The sequence below is a fragment of the Lepidochelys kempii genome, chromosome 8 (genome assembly GCF_965140285.1).
Source record: "Lepidochelys kempii isolate rLepKem1 chromosome 8, rLepKem1.hap1, whole genome shotgun sequence".
NCBI lineage: Eukaryota > Metazoa > Chordata > Testudines > Cheloniidae > Lepidochelys > Lepidochelys kempii.
In genome coordinates this window covers 21,909,992-21,934,169 of record NC_136387.1, presented here as the reverse complement: position 1 = coordinate 21,934,169, position 24,178 = coordinate 21,909,992, and the positions used below count along the sequence as shown (strand labels likewise).

The following is a 24,178-nucleotide window of genomic DNA, read 5'->3' as shown; positions in this document are numbered from 1 at the left end:
CATAGTTTCAATTTACTTTTAAAATTACTTAGTCTATGAAATCTTTGCATCATGGACTGTCTTGTTCTGTTTGTACAGTGCCTAGCACCGGGGGAAGGGGGCGGAGTGTGTCCTGGTCCATGATGGGGTCCTAGATGCGACAGCAATATAAATAATCACTAACCAACAGTGTGGTAGAAGATGACAGAAATATCTTAGGCCAGGTCTTAGAGCCTGAGACAGTGCTGGGAAGCTCCCTTGAGAAGCTCCCTGTGCATTACCATGAGGATGCTCCTGGATAACTAGGAGTTTCTGGTGTGAGGCGAGAACACCATGCCCATGTATCTAAAGCCCTTAAGATCTCTCTACAGGCAGAGCAACGAAGAAGAGGCACAAAGAAGAAGTTGGGTGCTCTTAGCTGTGTGCCACAGACTAATTTGCAGCTCTCTCTAGAGAGAGGATTGAATCAAACCTTAATCTACCCTGCCCCCATAGGTTCAGATCTAAATTGGTCCAGCACCCCAATAACAGGATGAACCAAAATCTCAGATCCAAATACCCCTGAATTATGGCAAAATTTGGATGCAGCAGCTTTGCATTCGATGCCCATTGCTATTTGAGCTGGGCCTGGCTGTTTGACCTGTTGGTTCCCAAAGCAGTGCAGGGCTGACTGCATGCCCTGCTGCAGGGGACGGCCCTGGCTGCTGTACATGCTGGCAAGCTGTGTGCAATGCTCACAGTGAAAACCCCCAAGTCATACAAAGCTTGAGGAGTTTCAGGTATGGGGACACAAGCCGTGTACCAGCCAGGTTTGCTGGAAGGTTCAGTGGAGACCAACGTTGGGCCCATCTGGAATCTTGCTTGCCAGTACTGTGCAGGGGCGTGATGGGAATGGCTTTGGGATTTGGCTATGGTTTCACTGTGTGGCTTGGGGGTTATTCGAACCATAAATCTGAAGTGCAAGTGAGTTCCAGGGATGCACTCAGGAAAATGTTGGCACAAGCCCCTGTGAAGCAAACGTAGCACAGCTTTTCCTTTTCCAAAAGGAATGCTGCCCCCGCCCCTTCCTCCCTGAAGATTATAAATGGAGTGAAAGGCAAAGAGAATTAAAGACAGAGGTTAGGGATAGGGCTGGAAACAGTAGCTACAACGTCTCTTCACTGGAATGGAAAGTAACAGCCCACTTGGCCATTTATTTTAACGAAGTACGTCCCACAGGGGAAGTTCCCCTTGTGCTGAGTTGTCCTTGCAGTAGCTGAATACTAAAACAGGAAAACAGCCTCTTGTCCTGAGCGAGACAGCAACTGCCTAGCTAGCGAAGCCTCCAGCCCTGCTGCATGTCTGCAGCTGAGGGAATCACAATTCAGAAGGCAGAGCATGGTCAGGGGCTGGTTGCTGGGAGAAAGCCCAGGAGAGCCCTCGGAGTAGTCGAGCATCAGCGCTGAAGAACTGTGTGGGAAAGGGCTGCTGAGTGAAATCTCTCAGCCATTTTAATGAACAAAAATGGGAGAGGAGAGAGAAAGTGTCAATAGCAAGAGTCATTAGTGTGCATTCCTGATTACCAGCCTGGGAATGGTCAGGAGCGATAGGTGACAGAGCACAAGGAGAACATCTGCAAGGGAACTGGGCACTCCTGTAACTCACAAGTGGGCCAGGCTGCCACAAGGAGTTAGCGCATTTAGCCTCTCCTACTGGAGGCCTGGGTTCAAATCCTGCACAGCTCAGGCGGTGTTGTCTAGGTAGTTAGCGCAGGGCACCGGGAGTCAGGAGTCTTGGGCTCCATTCCCAGCCCTGCCACTGTTTCGCTGTGTGGTCTTGGGCAAATCCATCCATCTAGTTACTTATATGGTCCTCAGTACTGTAGTATCTGAGCGTCCCACAACCATCAGTCAAGTGACTGACCCCAGGGGCATGCAGGACTCAAACCCAGGTCTCCTGAGGCCCAGCCCACTGTACAAATACACAAAACCTTCTTTCTACTTTGCTTCCTTCTCTGCCCCTCAGTCCCCTGGGGAGACCGATACCTGCCCTTCTTTGCAGAGCCCTTAAGTGATATATTTATTCTAGTCATTTCCTCACAAGCAGAATGAATTTGGTGCCCTTAGCCTCATCTGCATCTATCCACACCACACTGTTCAGAGTGATTGGCAGGCAGGGCTGATAGGCTGGATGAATTGAGGTGCATTGACAGAGAGGGGCGGGTATCCCAGGTCCAGAATGGCTAGGAGTGCTGCATGTCAGAGGAGTGTTGATGGAGTAGGGTGGGGACCACAGTACAGCACATCAGAATTCAGGTGCATTGACAAAGCAGGGTGGGGATTCCCAGACTTAGAATGACTAGGAGGGTAGCTGGGTGGGTGTACACTGACAGAGTGGGGTGGCAAGGGCAGTGGGCTGGGGGTGCACTGGCAGAGCAGGGTGGGAACATTAGCGGAATGGGGAGCACTGGCAGATGGGGGTGGTGAGGGCAACGGGATAGGGGTGCACTCACCACGCTGCATGAGGGAATCTCGCACAGCACTTGCCTTCTTTATTCACCACAATTTAAAAGCAACCACTTAGACTCCTTTCAACCGGGACAGAAATAAAAGGAGAAGAAAAAGCACTTGGATCATGTTGGGTGTTGCGACACAACCTGGGAAAAGCAAACAGCAGAGCCTGCCTAGCACAGCGAACTCCCACCGAGTTTACGCAGGGTTTTCAGGCAAAGATGTAATTCTCTCTCCCCTTCCTTCCCATACTTGCTCTCTCTTAGGCAGAAGCCCAACTTCAAAAGGAGAGGGGTTGTCAGTGTGGGAAGCAGCAAGCAGACAGACCGTTCTATCTCTTGTTAAATGCCCTCCATGCCTTTCATCAGCATTGGGGGGGAGGGGGAGGAGGAATATTAACTGATTGTGCCCTTGGGTGGAATGCCAAGTACTGGGGCCAAGTTCTACTGTCACGCAGCAGCAGCCTCGTGCTCCTGACTGTGGGGACCAGCGACAGAGCTATGTGAAATACAGGGGTTTTATCCCCCCCCATGCAGAATCAGCCCCCCCCATCTTGCTGGAATATATGTATAATAAATCCATCTGTGTACAGTAAGCACTGGAGATCCTCTTAACACTCCCGCTCTCTGCGCTGGAGTCGGAATTAAGCCCAGGCTCAGAGTACAGTAGGTACGAGAATAGAGGCAGTCTCCGATAACAAATCCATTCATGTGGCTAAACTAGGCCGCTCTGAGGTCAGAGCTCCCTCCCCCACCCACCCGACACAATCCACTGAGGAGCATTCTTCCACTGTGGAAGTGACATTCCATCTGCCGGGGATTCTGGGAGCACAGTCTTCCATCCCCTCATTAGCAGCAATTAACGTGTGGTCAGCAGGCCAGGCCAAGTTGGCCATTTCCAAAGAACAAGTCCCTTTTCAAGGAATAGAATGGGGAAAATATCAGTCCGTGGTTTGTTGTTGTTAGTTTTGGTTTAAATTGGATTTGCAGGATGTAAAATGATTTCATTAATCATACTCTCTAGTGCCACCTAATCAACTATGGTGCAGGGTGAGAACACCCAGTGCAGAATTCTGGGGAAACGGCATTAACCAAGGTTGGTTAACCATTTCTTGTGTTAGCTTTCTAAACATATAGTTGATTTTCTGATGTATACAGGGGAAACCACTGGCTGGAGATTGCATTTACTTTATCCTTGTAAAGGCAGCAGCATCACACAGGGTAAGGCAGAGAAACTCTGGCTCAGCATATTGTGGGGATCATGGGCAGGGCTCTCCCTTCACCTTGTTGCCTTAGCAAAGCAATGCTATCTCTCTGCCCAATGGCACTGCTTCCTACCCATGGACAACGTGAGCTAAACAAATGAAAACAGATCCAAGAGACGTGCTTTCCTGAGTAAGAGAGCAGAAGAAGTCAGGAGAAATGGGTGAAACAAGGAAAGGAGGGAAGAAAATGAGGAAGGGCTGTGTTGCACACCTGAAATACGACCAGTGCAATTTACCCTTAATAGTGGATATTGGTTCAGTGTTCCTCTTGGCCCTAGCTTTATTAATGATCAAGGCCTTGAGCAAAAGCTGGAGCTGTTAACCCAACTTCTCTCTCCAAATCCTTCTCCCAGGCCAATGGGGGCTGCAGGAAGGGCAGCCAGTACATCCCTCGGCCCACGCCACTTCCCACGGCCCTCATTGGCCTGGGATGGCGAACCACAGCCAGTGGAAGCTGCAATCAGCCGAACCTGCAGATGCTGCAGGTAAACAAACCAGCCCGGCCCACGAGCAGCTTTCCCTGGTGGGCCGCAGGTTGCCGATCCCTGAGCTAGATGCAGGTAGTAATGGACTCTACTCCCTTTACAAGGGTATAGAGGGTAATGGAAAGGGAGCATGCTCTTTGGCAAAGAGCTCAATAGAAAAGACCTCAGGCACACTCCAAGCTAGCTCTGGTTTGTTCTCAGACCCCAGCCCAAGCTGTCAGCTGTCAGAGCATACTGGGAAATGGTATGCAAATGAACACCATCCTTTTAGAAGAGAGGCTAATACATGCATTATTCCTGACACCTGTGTTTTACTGAAGTCGGTTGGGTAACATTAGCTCTTTTCCAGTTCAGCCTCCATGTCTCCCAATTATTTGGGAAACTGATGCGGAAAGAAATACAAAGCGAGCCAAAGACAGCGTGGGAACAATGACCTGCACTTGACAGGCTGGCAAGTTTGACAGAGGAATCCTGTTAGCAATGACCTCTCTGCTGTTCCCAGCATTGGGAAGAGGATGAAAGTGCTTCCCAACAACCTGTACAGAACGTGGCTCGGCCAGCCTGGCTTCTGGCAGGCAGCTCTGCAAAGTTTTAATTGTTGGTGGCTCAAGCAGGGACCTGGGAAGGATGAATTTGGAAAACACACCAATACAGACCCCTACCACTACAACACATTGTGCTATATAGCAGCCTTGCCAAATCCTTCTCACCTAGGAGGAGCACAAATTTTTGAACTGGGCAAATGTAATATCTTCCCATTTTTCATTATCAACCTTGGCACAAGGCTGGCAAGTGGATTTTGTGCCAGGGCTGGTAAGTTCCCATGATAATTTTGGAGGCCTGCTGTGGTCTATGTATTTCTTCTAATGGTTCATAAAATACACAGTAGCCAGCATCAAAATCACGTAATTGGGTGGTGCTATAAATGTGTGTTAACAGTCATTAGCTCTGGCACCTGCACCTGCTGCAATGCGGGCTGACACAGAGCTCTTGGCAGAAGTCACCCAAGATCCCTGCCTCTCCTCCCCATAAACTCGCATGGTAATTCACACATGTCCCTACTGCACTGCATGGAAGTGTGAAATATCACACAGATTAAAAAAAAACAACAACAAAAAAAACTTGACAAGTGTTTCAGTGGTGACTTCATCATATTTCAAATATAGAGAGGGGGGCCTGTGGCTTGAAATAGATTGTGGCAATGCCACACCTTGTGTGATACTGTATGACGGGTGCCGCCGTGTTCAGATCTGGATTCCAGCTTACACAGAGTCTGGAGGGGTTGTGACTGGGGAGGTTTGGTTTGGGAGCAGGTTTTAGACGTTTGAAATTAACAAAGAGAAAGGGGAATAAACCAAACCAAACCAAACGAAAATGTAGAACACACAACACAGGCTTGGACTTTCCTAGTTGCCTACAGGACTTGGAGAGTCTCCAAGTCACCTGAGGGATTTGAATGCCCAATTCCCAAAAATCTCAGCCTAAGTCATCTCAGCCATAGCAGGTGTTTGGAGACAGGTGCACTCCGTTATCTTCCACCAGTGAGGGGGAGATTGCCTAAACCACAGATCATCAGGGCAAGGTGGCAAAACTGGCTCTGGAACTTTTCTCTTGGATACCAGGAAGGAATATTCTGTTTAAAAATACACAAGAGAAAGTGGAAATTGCCAGGCAAATGGATAGGAAACTCTCCTCTGTTGGGCTGCAGGACTTTGCTGCTCTGCCATGTTCCTCTGAACATCCACGTGAGGCTGTTACGTGGAGGAGCGCACGGAGCAGTTGACAAAACCCCCAGAACAGCTGAGTCCTGCAGCTCTGCCAATGCAAACTGGCAGAAAGTGGAAACCCAACAGCCCCTAAACTGCAAAGAATTACTGCACAAGACCCAGATTCTATATGGGTCACTTTGTGGATGTTTTTGCTGTTAGCCCTTATTCTTCCTGTAAGAGCAGCTGAGTTCCATGTGGGAACGGTCACGTCTGTGGAGGGGTTGCTTCCCCCTGCACCTGTGTGCTGAGAACTTGCCTCATCAGCTCACCGGTAAGTATATGGAGTCAGAGAGGGGTCTCCATCCTGGGATTTGTGGGTGAGAAATGAAAACCGTTTATCTCACACTAGCCTAATGATTTCCCCTGCAGCTCAGGGAGTGACAATCGCAGAGGGCACCAGGGGAAGCAAGACCAAGCAAGGCTCAGATATTTTTAAAATGACAACTTGTCTCGCAGGAGCAGTGAGAGTACTTTTAACAGAAGCTGTTTGGGCTGGTGGTGACCTGACGCCTCTCCTGAGCAATGTCAGCTAGCCCATATCAGAGCCAGACTTTTGATAGGGTCCCAGTCACCCAGGGGCACATGGCTCAGCAGCACTATGTGACAGCATTCCCCCAGTGTAATCACTCAAATGCCTTTCCCTGAAGTCTTTCCATTACCCCCCAGCCCAGTTTCCTCTTCTTTCCTTATTAGGGATCCACCCACCCACCCCTTTCTTTTACCACTATTGGCTATTTGAAAAATGCCATAAAAGCTTTTGAGTGGTAACATCCTCAGGGATCTGGGGTTTGGTATATATAGCCCAGCACAAACAGACCTCACTATATACCTAATCGTATAGGCAGGTCACCTGCCTGTTATAGCGAGTTCATTTACAGGGAGAGGTGGGACTCGGCTTGCCATTCAAGCCATTCCCCATAGCATCTTTGCTGGAGTTCATACATCTTACCTGGTCCTTACAGGGATTCACAGTAGCTGCTTATCTGTGGCCAGTTGTTTGCACACACCCCTGGGCCAGACTGAAGAGCTGACCAGTCCCAAGCTGCAATCTCCCTCTCATCATCCCTCCCCAGAGCACATGACGGGTCTTGGCAACGTACGCAAGTCACATGCAATAGGCGAGGGTGTGATGTCTGGAAGCAGAGTCCCCATAAACACGGGCTATTTGATGAGACCACAAGAAACAGTCCAAAAATCTTGTCCTGTTAATCTACAGAGCCAAGGAAGGAAGGAACAAAGGAAGCCGGCAGCACTTAGCTTTGGGTCTAGTTTCCACAGAATACATTCTGCACCTAAGCGAAGGCAACAGCTCTGTCTGTCATGACAGACAGTTAGTTAATTTCAAAGAGAAAGGGGAATAAACCAAACCAAACGAAAATGCAGAACACACAACACAGGCTTGGACTTTCCTAGCTGCCTACAGGATCTGGAGAGTCTCCAAGTCACCTGAGGGATTTGAATGCCCAATTCCCAAAAATCTCAGCCTAAGTCATCTCAGCCATAGCAGCTGTTTGGAGACAGGTGCACTCCGTTATCTTCCACCAGTGAGGGAGAGATTGCCTAAACCACAGATCATGTCATGGTCCCAGTAAATCCTTTGGTTAGCCACTTGCTGGTCTTTGGGGTGTAACACACAAGTGCGCCCATGCTACAGAGACATTCTATCAGGCTTCACTGAGAAGTTATGTTGCATTTGTTATGTCTACACATCCATAACCTATGCAATGGTCTGTATTGCCACAGGGACACAACTCAAGGGGTGGACAAGGAGGTTGTCCTACTACATTGAACAAACTCCTATCTCCTCCATGAACAAAGCAAAGACCTCCAGAAGCTCCTGCCAATAGAATGGAGATGCCCTGGGGTTTTTTTTTGTTTTTTTTTTAACTGGACCACTAGTCTAGGGATACCATCTGTGGGAGGAACAGAACTTTAGGAAGGTCTGAGTTCAAGGATGCCGTACTAAGGCTGAGTGAAGATAGCCCAATGCATATAATGAAAGAGAAGAGTCAGATTTCTTCGGATGAAGCATGGATTCTGAGTGTCATTGAGGAATGAGTATTTTGAACAGCTTATGGCTAAAGCCGACCAAAACAAACTGGAGATAGGAGGAGACGGACCTTGAAGGCATCTCACCAGCTTCAGAGAAATCACCACTCCCTGTTTCTCACTCTTTCCTCAAACTGTTATTCCAAAGTAAACTGGCCATCTTCCCAATAATAAAGCTACTCAATGACTGACCAGGAAAAGGATCCAGCAGGACAACTGAAGTGCATGACAAAGCAACCTCTGTGCCTGGATTGCACGGGCCCCTCCAGATAATAACCTTCTAGGCCATTGATTGGTTAAAGCTAGTGAACGTTGATAAATCTTTGTTACGGTGGCAGAAGGCTCCCTGTTGCAATCCATCTGTCTCCCTTTGCCAGCTATGTGTTTGCAAGCTGACCTAGCCACAGGAAGGCTGCCTCAGATGTTGCTGCTGGTTGGGATTACACCATGCATAATCTGATAGATGTCCTGCAGCGTGCTAATGTGATGACACAGTGTCACTGTCAGGATGTGCAGGAGTTCTTTTGCCACCTATCACATTATCAAAAGCTGGGCGAGTCTGGAAGCCAGCTCACTGTTCTAGAAGAGCCCCAGCCAGATCACATCACTTTCAGAGGACACTTTGGTGACCTGAATATTTATAGCATGTAAGAGACTAAAAAGAACTCATCTCACCTTGCCCTACCTTCTTCATTCTCTAAGGACACTAAGGCTGATAGCTAGTAATGAAATATGAAAGGACAACCCTACACTCCCTCCCGCTCCCAAAGTGGAGATACTAGAAGGAGAGAAAGAGGCGCAGTCTGGAATTCTAGGGGTGTTGTCATATTGTTAGAGACTGAAGAGGGGGAGAGAGGCCATATAGAATCCATGGGAGACACTAAGGAAGCCTGCGCTCTTTCCCACTCGAGGGGCTGCTTTGATACGAGGAGAGAGAAAATATAGAGCAGACAACAGCTGCTGTGAGGGGAGGGAGAGATTACACTGTTACCTGGAGCACTGCCTGGCAGAGAGTTCCTGTGGCAGAAGCAGTGTTGAGAGCAGTTGGAGTCTAACTGTTTATTATTATTATTATTTAAAAAAAAACAAAAAAGTGAGGGTGATTAGCTATTGGAACAAACTAGAAATAGAAGTGGTGGATTCCCATCTCCTGAGGTCTTCAAATCAAGACAGGATGCTCTTCACCAACTATAATGCAGGGGTAACTGTCCTTAAGATTGATGGCCTGTGTTATGAAGGAAGTTAGGCTAAATGATCAAATGGTCCCTTCTGTCTTTAAACTCTGTAAATCTATGAGCTCAGTGATCCTCCCGTGAAAGAACTGCAGTGTGATGGTCTAAGCCCAGACAAGAGACCTCCTCTCCAACTAAACTACACACCAGGTCTATCCCCCTGGACATGATCTGAATGCAGGAGGCTTTGGGATGACAAATGCTTCCTGTTCTGTATATGAGGTGGCTGCTAGGTCTTCCAGCCATCTTCTCACTGCACCAGGCAGAAAGATTCAAGCCCCCAACAGCAGCGGGGAGCAGGCGCAGGACTCAGAGACATGCTCTTCTGCTTTTGGGGAAGGAGAGGATTAATTGGTCAGAGACTCACCTAGGGGAGGCGGGGGGGAAAAACAGTGACCCAGAGCAGCCCAGCTCTAGAGAATACCAAACAGCTTTTCACTAAAGCTCGGTCACATCACCCAGTGGCTCAATGGAGGCTCAGCAGCTGCTGAAGAACAGCTCAGTCTGCCCACAGAATTCTTCCGCAGGATCACCTCCTGATCACAGCGCCCTGGGGGAGAGCAGTGCGTCAGACATTCCCTTCTAACAGGCTTTACCTGGGGGCTCCAACGGATCAGGACATACTCTGAGAGTCTGGTAAGAACAGAGATGGGCGATTGGTTCTTCTTTTTGGCAAACAGTAAATTCGCTGAAAAAGGCATTTTGACGTGTTTCAGCTGGAACGCCCCCCCGCCCCCATACAAACATTTCCAAAATGTCAAAGGGAACTTTTATAAAAAGGTCAAACCGGAATGACGTTTCCTCAAGGAAAGTGTGACTCAATCTGCCATTTCATTTCACAGTGTGGTTTCGAGTCAACATTTAGTTCCAACTCAAAGTGACAATTTTTCTTCAGTTGTTTGTTTCGTCAAGAAAATGCAACTGTGTTTTTTCAACTGATTTTTTTTGGTTTGGGGGTCTTTTCCAAGCACTTGGTCAAAAGGGAGTGACTGAGCTCCATCAGTGAAATAGGCTGAATGACGGTGCCTGCTGGTGACTCGCCATTTAGCATCTCTCCGTCTATACCCTAACACGAGGCCTCTGCTCGAGCCATTTCCCCCACTCTCCCAGGCAGTGCCGCTGGAACCATGCTGCAGCCGATCTCAGCTCTCCACACTCTTACCTCATCATTCCTTGGTTAAGCTCTGAATAATGCAGGATGACGACGACAATCTGCTTATTACTTCGTGGCCCACCGCAGAGACAAGGAAAAACTACTAGCCCTTCAGAAATATTCCATCGTTAGCCACAGTGATGGCTACTTAGGCTGGGCGATTATTATGGTGGGGATGTACACTCTCTCATTTAGAATAGACTGGGGCACTGAGAACAGACGGGTGGCTCATGATCCACCCACCTGTTTGGAAGGCAGAGTTCTAATCACATGGGGAAGGGGGAAATGAAATTGCGTCCTTAGCAAACTTGCCCTCCCCACCCTAACCTTTGCTCTAGGCATATGACGAAGCCTGCATTGCAATGCTTCTCTTGCAATCAGAGTTGGACAAGCACCTCCTAACTGACAGGTAACTGGCTGGAAACAAGTGTCGTGATCCCCTTCCCATCCTCCTCTTGCCCTCCTGGTTAAAAGTTTCAGTATAGGAAAGTCCTTGACCAGGGCTTGAAACTCAGTCCCACTCCTCCTCCCAGCCTGTACCCTCCCCTCTTCTCAGAATCCATATTTCACTGCAAACAGCTGCGTCCAGGAGATTCCAGCAGTGAAAACTGACATGTGCCAACAAGTGCCTCTGAACAAAGAAGAAGCCACCAACCCCAATTGGTTCCTAAACCTCTTTGAACATCCTCCCAGCCCTGAAGTCTGTCCTGAGACCCTAGATCAAAAGGGCCAAAAGGTTTCCTAGCCCTACCCCAAGTGAAGGAGTCAGAAGAACTGCAAACGCACATAGTAGGAGTGATGCACAGGGCACCGCTAATGTGCTTTTCCCAGTCAGGGATTCTGCCAGCATGTTTATAATGGTGCGTTCTTTGGTACAGAGTTCAGAGGACCATACTCTCTGGAAAAGCTTGCCCTGGGTCTTGTCCAGTGTAAGCTCTTCATGGCAGGATGTGTGTGTGTAAGTTAGATAAAGGGGGCTCTCCAATGATAACGGTCCAAACTAAAGCTCTTTCTCAGGCAAGTCTCCCACTTGCCTAAGTAAGGACAACAGGATGTAGCCTAGTAATAATAAGGCTGGCCTGGCAGCCCATTGCCCCTCGGCAGCACTTCATGGAGCCCGATTTCTTGTCCTGGGCTGAGAAATTAGCAGGGAACCACAGAGCTCTATAGGGTGATTCAAAAGCCTTCCACAGCATCTAATTTCCTATGCAATAGGAAATAATAGCTTCTAATAGCTTCTAATAGACTCTAATAGCTTCTTAGAGTCACTACTACAGAATTCTATTCATTTAATCCCTATTATCTCTGGTGGGCCTGCTCCAGAAAGTCCTGGATTCATTTCTATAAGGGCCCATATTCAGTTCTACTGTGGGACTTTTCCATACGAGCCCATAGGATGTCCTGTCCAGTTCTCCCCAACCAAAAGAATGGGCCTGGCCAAGTGAGAGAAGGGTAAAATAGGGATAACAGAAAGATGAGGGCAGTTTATGGCTCAGAGGGGAGCCGAGGTGGATGGAGGAGAGGGAAAGGACACACCAGACAAAGCAACAGCTACAGTTAGCTCTTGTTCATTTCCAATCATATGTCCTGCCTCTTCTTGTCACTTCCCAACCCATGACAAATGGCAGGATGGATGCTACTGAGAAAGCTTTTAAGCGAGCAAGACCAGTCAGGGAAAATGCCTGCATGAACTAGGCCCTGTCAAACACCCGAAACACCAGCAAGTGTAATGGCCTCCAGTGCCTGAGGTCCCAGAGAAGTTTGATTAGTTCTGTACTGTTATTCTTCAGATAACCCTTCTCCAGAGAGCAATGTGCAGGCAGTGGGGCTGTGTATCACAGCCCTTACAAGCTTTCCAAAATTTCCAGAGATTTATGGTGCAACAGTGAACACAAAAGGCAGAGAGGGTGGTAGCAGATAGGCTAGCTTTTGTTCACCATGTCATCATCGCTGTAAGAAGCAAAGATCACCTCCTTTGCTGCAGCATCCGCCGCCCTGGCCATGCCTTCAACTTGCCCGGGAGCGGCTCGCACACTGCCTGGGTGGGAATGGGTTCACAGCGGCCAGAATTCCAGCAGGACATGGGGCTGGCAATGTCACTCTCTGCACCTGTTTATGTAGCAATCCCTCCCACCCCCCCCCCGCATCTTGCCTTGTTCACTGCCCTGCCAGCAGCACTCTCCCCTTCTCTCGTGAGGTGCTGCAACGCTCTCAATAGAGAGGTGCTGATTTAGTTAGTCTAAAAATACCTAATTAGAAGTTCCAAGCACTTCATTAGGGGTCCGTCATGATAGGACTGCAGGCTCTAGCAGGAACTTGGTGGGCTTGTTGCCACTCCCTCGCTAGATCAAAATAGCAGGCACCATGCTGCCGACTCATTGATAAGAGGACAGTCTATCATTAGCCCAGCCTGCTGGCATCACAAATATAATTATCTGGCTAAACTGATCTCAGCTCTAGCATTCGCAAACTCGCTATTTATTTTGTGAGATCCTGTCAGGCACTCAGAATAATTCAGTTGCTACAATTGACTTTACCGCTTACTTTTCACGGGCCTTCCTTCAAGGCTGGTGAACATGGCTTACATTTTCCCTGCCCTCTGAGGCGCACCCTGCCATGCAAGATGGAAGGAAGCTCGAGAAGAGCAGTGAAACCTGACGGGACGGAAATTTGCACTTGACCACGAGGGTAGACAGTAGCTGACTGGGATCAAAATCCCCTGGGCTGGCACCATGTGCAAAAAATTAATAAAGACACCTCTTTTGGAATGTGCACTAGCAGGAGCTAGAGTGCTGCTTGTTGCCAGGGAGATTGTGAGGAAGGAATCTAGGCTGCGTATTAACTAATGGGAGATAGAGGTGGGCGGAGGCTTTGGTGACACTACAGACTAGGTCTACGTTTGAGCTGGGAGGTGCGATTCCCAGCTCACATGGATGTACCCATGCTAGCTCTGCTCAAACCAGTGCCCAAAGACAGCAGTGTGGCTGGGTAGCACAAGGCAGCTGCCCAGCCTTCCCTCCCCCCGCCCCGATACACACGCGGGCAGCCCAAGCTGCCACCTTGTGCTGCCGCACTTACCTCGTTATTTGTAGGTGCTAGCTGGAGCGGAGCTAGGGCGGGTGCATCCGTGGGAGCTGGGAATCACTCCTCCCGGCTCCAGTGTAGACTGCCCGTAGTTTCAATACCCCTACACCATGGAACTCATTGCTGGAAGGTCTCTGGATGCTAGACACCAGAGGTAGTTCTTTACTTCCAAGGCCTAGATAGATCTGCCTACATCTCTGCTCTCCCATTGCTACGGTCACCTCTTGCTGCCTGGACTGTAGCAATGGCAAAGCAGAGCAGAGATGTAGGCACTCAAGCTGCTCTCCTTAATGCCCTCTTTTGCAGCTTTCCCCCAGGCCACCCCTCTCTTGCAATTTCCTCTCTCCTGGTGCATCACTAGATCTCCTGCACATTCATCCACCTGGTCAACGGACTTTGAAAGACTGTCCCTATGGCACCTGAGGTTTCCTGAGATGCTGCCTTGTGTGACAGAACTAAGTCCTGGTGGGTTTGGGGAAGAAGGGACAGCAATTTTGTTCCTCTGGATTAGCTTGGCTCAGAGGCAGAACCTGGGTGTCAGTGAGGTTCCCGACTCTTAACTATTCTTTCTCAGTGTGGCTGGCTGAGGCAAAAAGGAGGTTGAAGGATTTGCTCAAGGTCATGCCGAGAGTCAGTGGCTCAGCCTGCATAGACCCTCCTAGATCTTTACTCTGACCCCTAAACCACACAGAGTTCCGTATTTGATGCGATCCAGGTTCAGAGCAGGACAAGCTGGGTTCAATACGCACTAATGGACGTTAGCTTGGGTTTAATCTCCTCTAGGAGGATTTTCACTTGGGTCTTTGATCAAAATAGAGAAAGGCCACAATGATGCTTTGTCATGAATTAACTGCTCAAGTCAGAGCAGCCACAGGTGGAACAAACACTCATATTAGGAAGCCGTGGCTTGACACTGCAATGTTTTCATCTCCATGTCATATGATGCTGAGTTCTCTCACCACCAGAGTGCCACCACTCACTGGGCTGAAATACATTTGAGGCTCAGTAACCAGGGTACAGAGATGGTTGGGGACTGAGCTGAAGACACCTTCACTGCTGTTTAGTTGTGAACCCCAGAAAGGATTGAAGGTGTGTTTCCCATTGGTGCTACTGCATTCAACTGCAAGGGTCAAACCCTGGTTCCACTCAAGTCAGTAATAGAACTCACAATGATCTCCCTGGGACCAGGATCTGTTCTCTTGGCCTGAAAGGCAAGCTGTAAGAATTTCAGCTCAAGTGTATTCTACCTGGAATGGCCAAGGTGCTACTGGCTTTGGAGACCAAGCCCACACCACAGACCTGAGACACTGAAAGCTGCCTGAGATTTTCAAAGCTGCCTAAGGGATTTAGACACATGTGCAATTAATTTCAATGGGAATGGGGTGTCTAAACCCCCTGGACAGTTGGGCAATATTAGACTTAGGGCCTTCAGTCAGCAGAAAGACGAGGCCTTTCCAGCATGGCTGCACACAGGAACGGGTGGTTGTCTTCTCCTGCTGACATCCCTCCACCCACATTGTCCTGGGAGCAAGCATAGCCTGTCTGTAAACTAGGAACGCATTTATGGCCAGTAACCTGTAGAGATTTTGGAAGCTGCACAGAGCAAGCCCTTTTTGGCAACAGTTTGCATCAAGCGATCCAGCTTCGATAGAAGTGCTCAGAGGCATTGATGTTCCTATTTATAACCCTATGAATCCATTTGTAACCAATTAGTGGTGCTGGCTGGAGCAAGAGGTATAAATAGCTGAACAAATGTAAATATTAACACCGCAGTCTTTGATCCAGCCCTCTGAACTGTCACTGTGTGTCCTGTGAATCCAGCCCACTTAGGAAAGAACAAAGACCCTTTCCCCACATTACAGCAATCTCTGACCTTCTCTCTCTGCCCTTCAGCGTCAGGACACATTTGTAACTGAGCTCTGGGTCCTTCATATCAGGGCAGCTTTTCCATGCCAGGCTGTTTCCCCTTGGAGGTGGGAATGGGGAGGCAGAGAAGTGTGTACAGTGCCTCTAAAATCAGGTTCTATTTCAAGCAAAACTCCTCCATCCCCACCCCTGTCACTGACTGGCACTTCAAGAAGGCTGTGTACAATTCCATGCGGTTTGTGCACCTGTGTGGCCGAGGTCAGACGAATGGACGGAGCACGGAATATCCCATGCTGAACTCTCTGGAGACCCCCACAACAGGATGAGTTAAGGAGAGTGCAGCTGTCCTCAGCTCTGAATTTCCTGCCTCTTGGTGGTTTCAGGCAGGATCTTAATGTTATCAGAATGCACGGTTTAGAAATGAAGGAAGGAGTCGTAGGAAATCATGGGCCACTTCCTGAGTGGGTGTAAATTGCTGTAGTTTCACTTAAGTCAATGGAGCAATGCTGATTTTCACCAGCTGAGGTTCTGGCCCCAGGTGTTTGGACGGCATGAGTGATCTATTATTATTTGTATTCTCTGTAGCACCTAAGAGCCCGTCATGGACCAGGCCCCACCGTGCTAGGTGCTGTACAAACACAGAACAAAGACAGTCCCTACCCAAACAGTTTCCAATCTAAGACAATAGATAGATACCAACAGCCAGGGGAGTACAAGGAAAGGTGAGACAATTTGGTCAGCATGGTAGGCAGTGGTCTGAGCACACCAGCAACGTGACCGTTGTCCAGTTTTTTGTAGGCCTCCTGGCAAAGGAGAGTTCTGAGGACAGTTTTAAAGGAGCACAATGAGTTAGAGATATTTCAGTGTCCTGCCTCATCAGAGACACCCCATTTGGCTCCAGATCCTGCTCCGATTCCCTCAGCTAGGAGTGCGCTGCACCGCCCTGTGCAAGACTTCGGTTCCCTGCCCATGCACGGCTCTGGGAGTGACCCAGCTCTGACTCCAAATCCTGGCTCTTCCCTTCAGGCCAACAGGCACTGGAAACTCTTTGGGGGTGCTTCTATCTGATCAGATTGCATACCCATTTCCCGCACTGGGGCAGCTGCTCGGAGCGGGGTGCCAAGGACGTGCCTGAACCCAACACTAACACGTACACCACTGAGAATACTGGTGCTGGAAAATGTATGCAAAAAGCTGCAGTGTCCCTGGAGCCAGCACACTCAACCGCTGGGAGAGACTCCCCTCCTATCACTCATCTCTCCAGTTAACAAGTGGCACCGGGAGTCACTAAATGGACAGCCTCTCCTGAATGGAGTCCCTTCCAGTGCTCTTGGCCAGAAGAACTGTGGGTCACAACGAGATGGCATCTTAAGGACTAAGCTGAGAAGGGAGGGAAGACACCAGGACCAGGTTCCTGTTTCTCCCCTGCAGCATTGCGGAAATTTGATGGAATCTCAAGTGCCTGGCACAGCCTAGCAGGGGCCTGATCCTGGTGGGGGCCCCTCGGTGCTACCATAAGAAGCAGCAGCACTATGGCAATGGATGCACTAAATAGATAGCCAAGTAGAACTCCCTTTTGTGCCCAGTTCGGGCTCAGAATCCTTTGGTGAGGATAGAAATGAATTACATTTCCAGGCTTTCATTAACCATAATAATTATATCACATTAACAGCCATATAATAACACCACCACATAAGCCCCTTTCATCCAATGATCACAAAGCACTTTACAAAGAGAGTCATTATCCCAGCTTCACCCTTCAAATGGGGAAGTTGACGCATGGCAGGATGATGTGCCCAAGGTCGCACAGAAGGTCAGTGGCAGAATCAGGAATACTCCTGGGCTCCTGCGTCCTGGTCCCCTGCTCTAGTCACTTGATCATGTGGCCTCTCATATGGCACATTTCTCTCACCCACAAGCGAGGGGCTAATTCTGCTATTTGGGTTTGACTGGCCCCTCTGCACGTGTGGAAGCTTAGTGTTGCAATTGGATCATTAAGAAACACTGGTTCCACAAACAGTGATTATCAGCACCCAAGCTGGTGGCTAAAAGCTGGAAGCAAATAACCAGGAGGAATTGTTATGCATTTGTCAACATTCTTTTGAGGGCAAAATCCCTTCCCAGTCTCTCCCGCTTGAATCCAGCTCCTTTGTATTCTCAGCTGATCACCCTAATCCCTGAAATCCAGCAAGCGAAGAAGTACAATCCCGATCCCTCCAGGCCATTTATTCATCAGCCGTGGAGTTTATCAACTAGCAAGACACAGAGGGTGGGTTCATCCACCTGGTGTCTGAGGAAGGATTTGATCTCTATTGTCTCCTCTGTGAGCATCTCCCTAAACACCCGCCCAATAACATGTAGGCAGCCCATGTTCCAGGTGTGGCTCCCGCAGAGAGCACCTGGAAAGTTTACTTGTCTATGACACAGTCCAACAAATCTGGGATCACCTGTTCTGTCGGCTGGAGCTTGCCAAAGAATTTTTCCTCGCACTTTGCCTTGAAGCTACTCCACCCCCATGGTGTTGAGAAACCCAGGACTGGCAGGCCCAGGACTGTGATGGTGCATAGAAGTCACTGGGCTGCCGTTCTTGGTCAGTGGGAGTTCAGTTCTTCACGCACATAACCTTTAGAACTAAAAAGCAACCTGGGGGAGACCAGCGTTACCATAGGAGACCAACTCTCAGATGGTATTTTGCATTGATTGATTTGGGTACTGTCTGATTTGGGTACATTTTTAAGGATATGGGCCAAAGTTCTGCTAACAAGCTAGATAATAACAACAATAAAAGAGAAGAGAAATAGATAACTTGCAAGCACCAATTAATCAATCCCTCAAGACTCTAAAATCTAAGTTGCAAAATAGGGAGCCATCCAGACTGGCAGTAAATGCCTGTACTGATCTCATGCAGCACATTAGCTAGCTGTGCTCTGCTTATTTAGCAATTCATACGTAGCGTGTGTCTGTCTCTCCCACACATACAATAGATACCCACTAACCTGGATAAGGGAGGGGACATCATTCCTGGATCTCTCTTCATTCTGATCAAACTCTGCCCACCTATCAGATCATGTCTATTTATACAAAGGTGGTGGTACAAGCGATTCTCTTGCACATCAGTGTGTGTGTGTGTGTGTGTGATTGCACAGATCCTTCAAACCATGTTGCGCGTTGACACTATATTCCATGCACTGCTGTCCAAAAAGTCTTTAAAGGAGGTGGACATGGGGCTTGAGCAATTAGTCATAACAAAGAAAGCCTAAGCAAATAATTCCTTGTCGTGAAGCAAAAAGGGGGGAAAAAACCCCAACCCATTGGGCTAGTCCACCCTGATGTGACATTTTCCTTCCTCTTCCTCTCAGCCAGACCCCATGCAAAATAAGCCCCTGTTCCCATAGCAAAGGAAGAGCTGTACTTACTGCTAGTGCTCATGCTGCTGATCCTGCTCTGTCCTTCTCATTCAGCAAAGCTGCTCTTTCAATCCTCTTTCTTTTTTACGGGTCCGGGTTTTCCCCCTTTTCTTCCTAGGAAAAATATTTCCGTGCGATTGCCATCTAATTCATGCCCAGGTGTCTCCTTGCGTCCCACGCTATTAGCTCCCCAGGCTCCTGCCTTTGCTCTTAATTTTGAGCAGGCAGATAATAAAGTCAGGGGTGGGGACAAAAAGAAGCAGGGAGCCTGAGAATAAACCAGGGCAGGGTGTTCCTCCGCCTCTCTCTCCTCCCAGCACCCGATCCGCCGTGCGAAGCCGCACACAGAGGCGGCTGACTGACTCCTGCTCAGGGCTGAGTTCTATGGAGGGTGCTGTCATGCACTGCAGACCAATTCCCGCTACAGCGCTTCTTATAGCTCAAGGGGGGGGGGGGTGGACCACAGAAAGGGGAGGGGGGCCTGCACAGAGCTTGCTCATCGGAAGAAGCTGCTCACCCCAGTTGTCACATAGCTATTGAATGGAGCCGCGGGGAACCCCACCTAGCGCTCCCCTCCTCTGGGGCAAGTTGGTCAGCAGAAGGCTCGTTCCAGAGGAGTTCCGCTCAGGCGGGGCTGGGCTTGAGACAGAGCATTTGTGATGAGAAGGAAGAGAGGAGGGAGAGAGAAACTGAGCTACACTGGGCAGGGTTTGCTTGGCTTGAGCCAGTTGGTGGCGAAGGGGCTGTTCGGGCTGCCCTCTGCTGGCTGAAATGCGCCGGCGCTTGTTGCATGCGATGATGTTTGCAAAGTGAAGGAAACAGGCAAGCAAGCAGGTGTATCCATTTGCAATATTGCAAATTCCTTCCCACCCCCCCCCCCCGCCCCCTCACTCCTCCGATGGGTTCTCCAACTTTCACCTTTCCCTATCATCACGGTCCCGACCATATTTACAGCCAGGGAGGGCTGCCTGGGAGACCCTCCAAGTTTCTTCTTCAGTCAGTTTGGCAGAATAGGATTTGCATTTGTTTACAATTTCCAGGGAGAATATCAGTGTTTATTTTTAAGCATTTTTTCCCCATTTTGATTGATTTACATCGTCATCGTTGTGCAAACTGATGGGCTTTCGGCATTTTTTTCTTTTGATCCGTTTAATTTTTCACAGAGTGGGAAATTATGGGGAGTCAGACGTGGCTTATTTAATAACAGGAGACGATTTCAAAACATTCAAGCTTTATAATTGTTAAAAAACAAATTGTCAACACTACATATCAAACTATACAATGTAAGTGTCCCTAAATCAGACTCTAAGTTCTCAAGCAGCATTTTTCTTACTTTGCCTATTTCAGTTATAATTGCTGGAAATATTTTTTCCTGGGTTTGGTGTGTGTAGGGCGAAATCGAGCTTTACTGACATTTACCGATAAAAATCGAATCCTTCCAAGCCTAAACTTAAGTGGCCAAAGGAGTCACTACTGGCCCTCTTCATCCGTACGTGAGCATCCGACCTTTAGCTCCTGTATCTCCCACCTGTCATTCCGTAGGAAGGAGGCTCCTCCATTTTGGCGCCTATAAAAACACCTGGTATTCTCTCTCTTGCACCATAGTAAGTGATCCATCCCAGAAATGCTGCTTAGTGAACTGAGGCTATAGAAAATACTATTTTATGCTAAAGAAAAGCCTCTCTTGTGTTAAGATTCTCACTCAAGGTTTCTTGGTGTCCTGGTCCCTCTGGCTTCAGTGGAAGGTTTGCTGGCTTAAGGGCCACAAGATTTGACCTTTGGTTGCAGGTCTTTTCCCCGCACCGTGTCCCACATTTGGAACTTGGGAGCTCTGCTGACATCAGGATGGCAGGGAATGATTTGGACGAGCGCTGTACGGGAACTGGAGGAGGGTGTATATCACACCTGGCTGTCTAGATGGAAGGAATGCTCTTCTCTGGGAATCAGTGAGGAGCTGTCTTTGCAGGCGTCAGATCAGGGTTCCGGAAAGGACTTCAAAGTCACTCACTCTTTGTTTTGTTAGTAACGCTGAACTCACCAGAGCTGCTCATGGAGTTCAGTCAGCGGCAAAGAGACTCTGAGGAGCTCAGACAAGGCTCAAAGAAGCAAGCAATGATCTCATGTCCAATGAAAGGGGTTTCTTTATACAGCGTGACAAGCTTTGCATCTCTCGCAGCTCCTTTGCCTGCACTGCCTGCCATGCAGGCAGGGCCATTTTTCTGTTTGATTGGAGAAAGCAGATGTTTCAGGGGACGTGTAGCAGGTCGTGTGAATTACACGTGCACCTTTGGTTGCACTGCAAACCAACTGACTAAACCCTCTATGTGTCTATTTCATTTGTATATCATAGGAGCAATCTGCTCATTTCCACAGGGGGGGGGGTCAGGACACTGGAAGGGCGTTTGGAAATTGACATGGGGAGAGAGGGGTATAATTTAAAACAAGAAAGCAATGCAGTTAGTAAGCCAGGAGTCTACCACCACTCTGATCACTTTGCCTATGTGTTGTATACCTGTCCCCTGCCCTTTGTCAGTCTTTGAACTGGTAATAATGCCTGTAGTTAATGTTTTTTTATAGGAGTCTGTTTTCAGTTGCTTATAACTTTGCTAAACAAGGTTGAAATTTTCAATGCCCAGTGTCCGGCTTGGACTGATTTTTTGAGGAGATGGGAGGGAGAAGTTTCAGCAAAAATGGCTCACCTGTTTATGAGAATGAGGTTAGGGGAAAATACATTGCTTGAAACTTGGCAAGCGAGTCACCCTTGGGCCAGAGAAGTCTGTGTTGTTGTCCTTATGTAAGCAGTGTCAGGATGAGCTCCACCCTGACATCTGGTAGTGAGGTGTGGCAAGTTGTGGAAAAGAACTTCAGGGGCCGATCTCATTTGCATAGGCACACCCACCATGCCTAGAATGAGACCATAGCTGCCCAAATGGTCACTTTGGCTGCTGTGGGATCCCCAGTGTCTCTGTTATTGGGGCAGGAAGAATAAATTGTTATTACCCTGATTATGGGAACTGTGCTTGGAACTGTATGTGGCCTTTTGTTATGATGGAGGGATTCACCATCAACTAAGTAGCACTCGCTAGGCAAGGGTCATGGGTTCCAAAACTCTGTGAATTGAGAGAGACTTGAGATAGGTATTAGTACCTGGTGGTGTGGGCCCCTTTGTGAGGGCCTTACATGCTAATTGCACTTCCTCCTCTCTCCACTGTGGAATATCAGAGCTAATTTTGATTTCATTAGAAGTCTAGTTATAGGCTGCTGAGCTCACTTTGGGCTGACAGTGCACCAGCACTGGGGCTCCCCTACTACAAGCTGAATTCACCTAAGAGCTGAAATCACTGAGTGTTGTTAAGTAGTGGGGGAGCTTGAAGATATATTGTGGAGTAGTTTGCGGGATGGCTGGTGAAGCAGTTCCACGCGGAGCAGTGTGTGGATGGCAGGAGCTGCTTGTGGGCCGTGGAGCTGAGTGAAGGAGTTTGTGGGGCGGCTGGCAGAGCGGAGCTGAGTGAAGGAGTTCGTGGGGCGGCTGGCGGAGCGGAGCGCAGCTGAGTGAAGGAGTTTGTGGGGCGGCTGGCGGAGCGGAGCGCCGCTATGGGGCGGTCAGCTTCAGATCATGTAAGGTGCCTCTTATCCCCCTGTCCCATTTCCACCCAGGTTGGGAGGTAAAGCTCTGCAGATAAACTTTCGAACTCTGGGGCTGCCCTGACCAGGGACAGAGACTTTTGGGGCATTGGACTTTTGGGACTTTGGTTCTTGAGTCCAGCAACCCCAAATCACCCAAAGGGAAAAAGGCAAAAATTGGGGCGGGTTTTTTTTGCTCATGGGTTGTGTTATGAATCCTGTTGGTGGTGTTTCCCCAACATAATGCCACCTTGCTTTTCTCTGTTATTAAAAGGCTTTTGCTACACACAGACTATGTGCTTGCAAGAGGGGAAGTATTGCCACTTGGAGGCACCCAGCGGGGGTGGTATATATTTGTCCCAGGTCACTGGGTGGGGGCTCGAGCCGGTTTGCATTGTGTTATTGGAATGGAACCCCTAGATATTGAACCCGGCCCTTGTTGCTGCCAACTCTGACGGGCAGAAGGGTTACACTTATAAAAATCCACCGTGACATATCTGAGTGACACACCTCTGAAAATCACCATTTGCACATGCATATTTTGAGGTTTGTTAGAGGCTGGCAACTAAATTCTCCAAATGTTCCATCTGTACTGAGCATGCTCCACCAGGGCAGAGGGGCTGAGTAGGACTTTTCCTGCAGTTGCTTCTCCCACCAACCAGAGGCTGTTGTGTCAGAGAGGGGAGACTGTCCTCTCCTGTGCTCTCAGTGGAACCAGGAAAAGGAGGATATAATAGAATATATTCTGGTGTTTTAGGTTTAGCCAGTAGGTGGTACCCTCTGTAACATATCTGGACTTTGCAACAGCCATTCCTGGCAACGCAATGACAGTGAGCATATCTGGTGTGTATCTCTGGGAAGGCAGCTCGGTAGCCAGTCCATATTGAGTACAGAAGCCTGCCCAGTTAGTAGCAGTCCTGCAACCTGTATAAGGTGTATGTGACAGAGGAAGTCAGCAGCCTGAATCAAAGGTAGAGGGAGGGAGGGGAAAGGGTGGTGGAATAGGAGCAGTCTGGTTAGGAATGGGGCACAATAGCCCATAACCCCTAGAGAGCACTGCTTTCCACAACCTGGAAGAGAGTCCAGGTTTCCTGAGTCCTAGCTTTCCTCGGCTAACAGCAAATATTTGGGAAACCCATTAGCAAAGGGGGTGTCTTATCTCCCTTTAGTGACTGATCCATATAGAGGATAACTGCTACCACTGACTCTGTTACCTCAAGTGGTAGATGGCTGTGCTACGGAGCTAAAGGTCCTGCTGCTGCTGACCTAAGAGAAGCACCAATATAGTTCCCCATAATGGAATTGCTGCTTTTCCAGTTTGCTTTTTTAAAAATACTGGTTTTTATCTGTAATTTCCTATATTAAAGGAACATTACTGTTGCAAAGCTAAGCACTGACACATTAGGAAATGCCAGGAATTAGATTGCCTGTGCCACCTTAATATGGCTCTCTTGTGCCTAAACATTGCACCATAACACTTAATTATACAATCAAACACATTTTTTTTCCCACAAGACTCCTGCCTCATTCAGTGCGCAGCATGGATGGTGCTAAGTGATGAATCAGGGTTGTGTAGTAAATGAAGCTGCCTGTCCTGGCTTCATTTGGTGCAGAAGTTGGAAGCTGTGTAGCGAATGAGGCAGAGGACTGCAGGAAAGGACAGGGTGGTCGAGTGGTTTAGGCTGTTGAATGCGCCCTGGAGAACTGAATTCTACTCCTACCTCTGCCACAGCGTTCAGGCGTGATGCTGGGCAAGTCTTTTAAACCCAACTTCTCA

The 24,178-nt window shown here is 48.7% G+C and overlaps 1 protein-coding gene across 10 annotated transcripts in view; it reads right to left on the bottom strand.

Moving 5' to 3' along the window:
- Window positions 1–19,434, bottom strand: part of ABLIM3 (actin binding LIM protein family member 3) — a 110,118-nt gene extending 90,684 nt beyond the window's left edge. For 3 of the 10 annotated variants that reach the window (XR_013636150.1, XR_013636153.1, XM_078854024.1), the window contains exon 1: window positions 18,787–19,219. Coding sequence is in view for 3 of the 10 variants with exons in the window: in XM_078854024.1 (XP_078710150.1) it covers window positions 18,787–18,799 (13 nt within the window). In the remaining 7 variants the exon portion in view is untranslated. Of the gene's footprint in view, window positions 1–18,786; window positions 19,222–19,294 lie in introns of those variants that run through there. The other 7 variants (XR_013636149.1, XR_013636151.1, XR_013636148.1 and 4 more) reach the window with 5 other exon arrangements.
- Window positions 19,435–24,178: the final 4,744 nt, after the last annotated feature.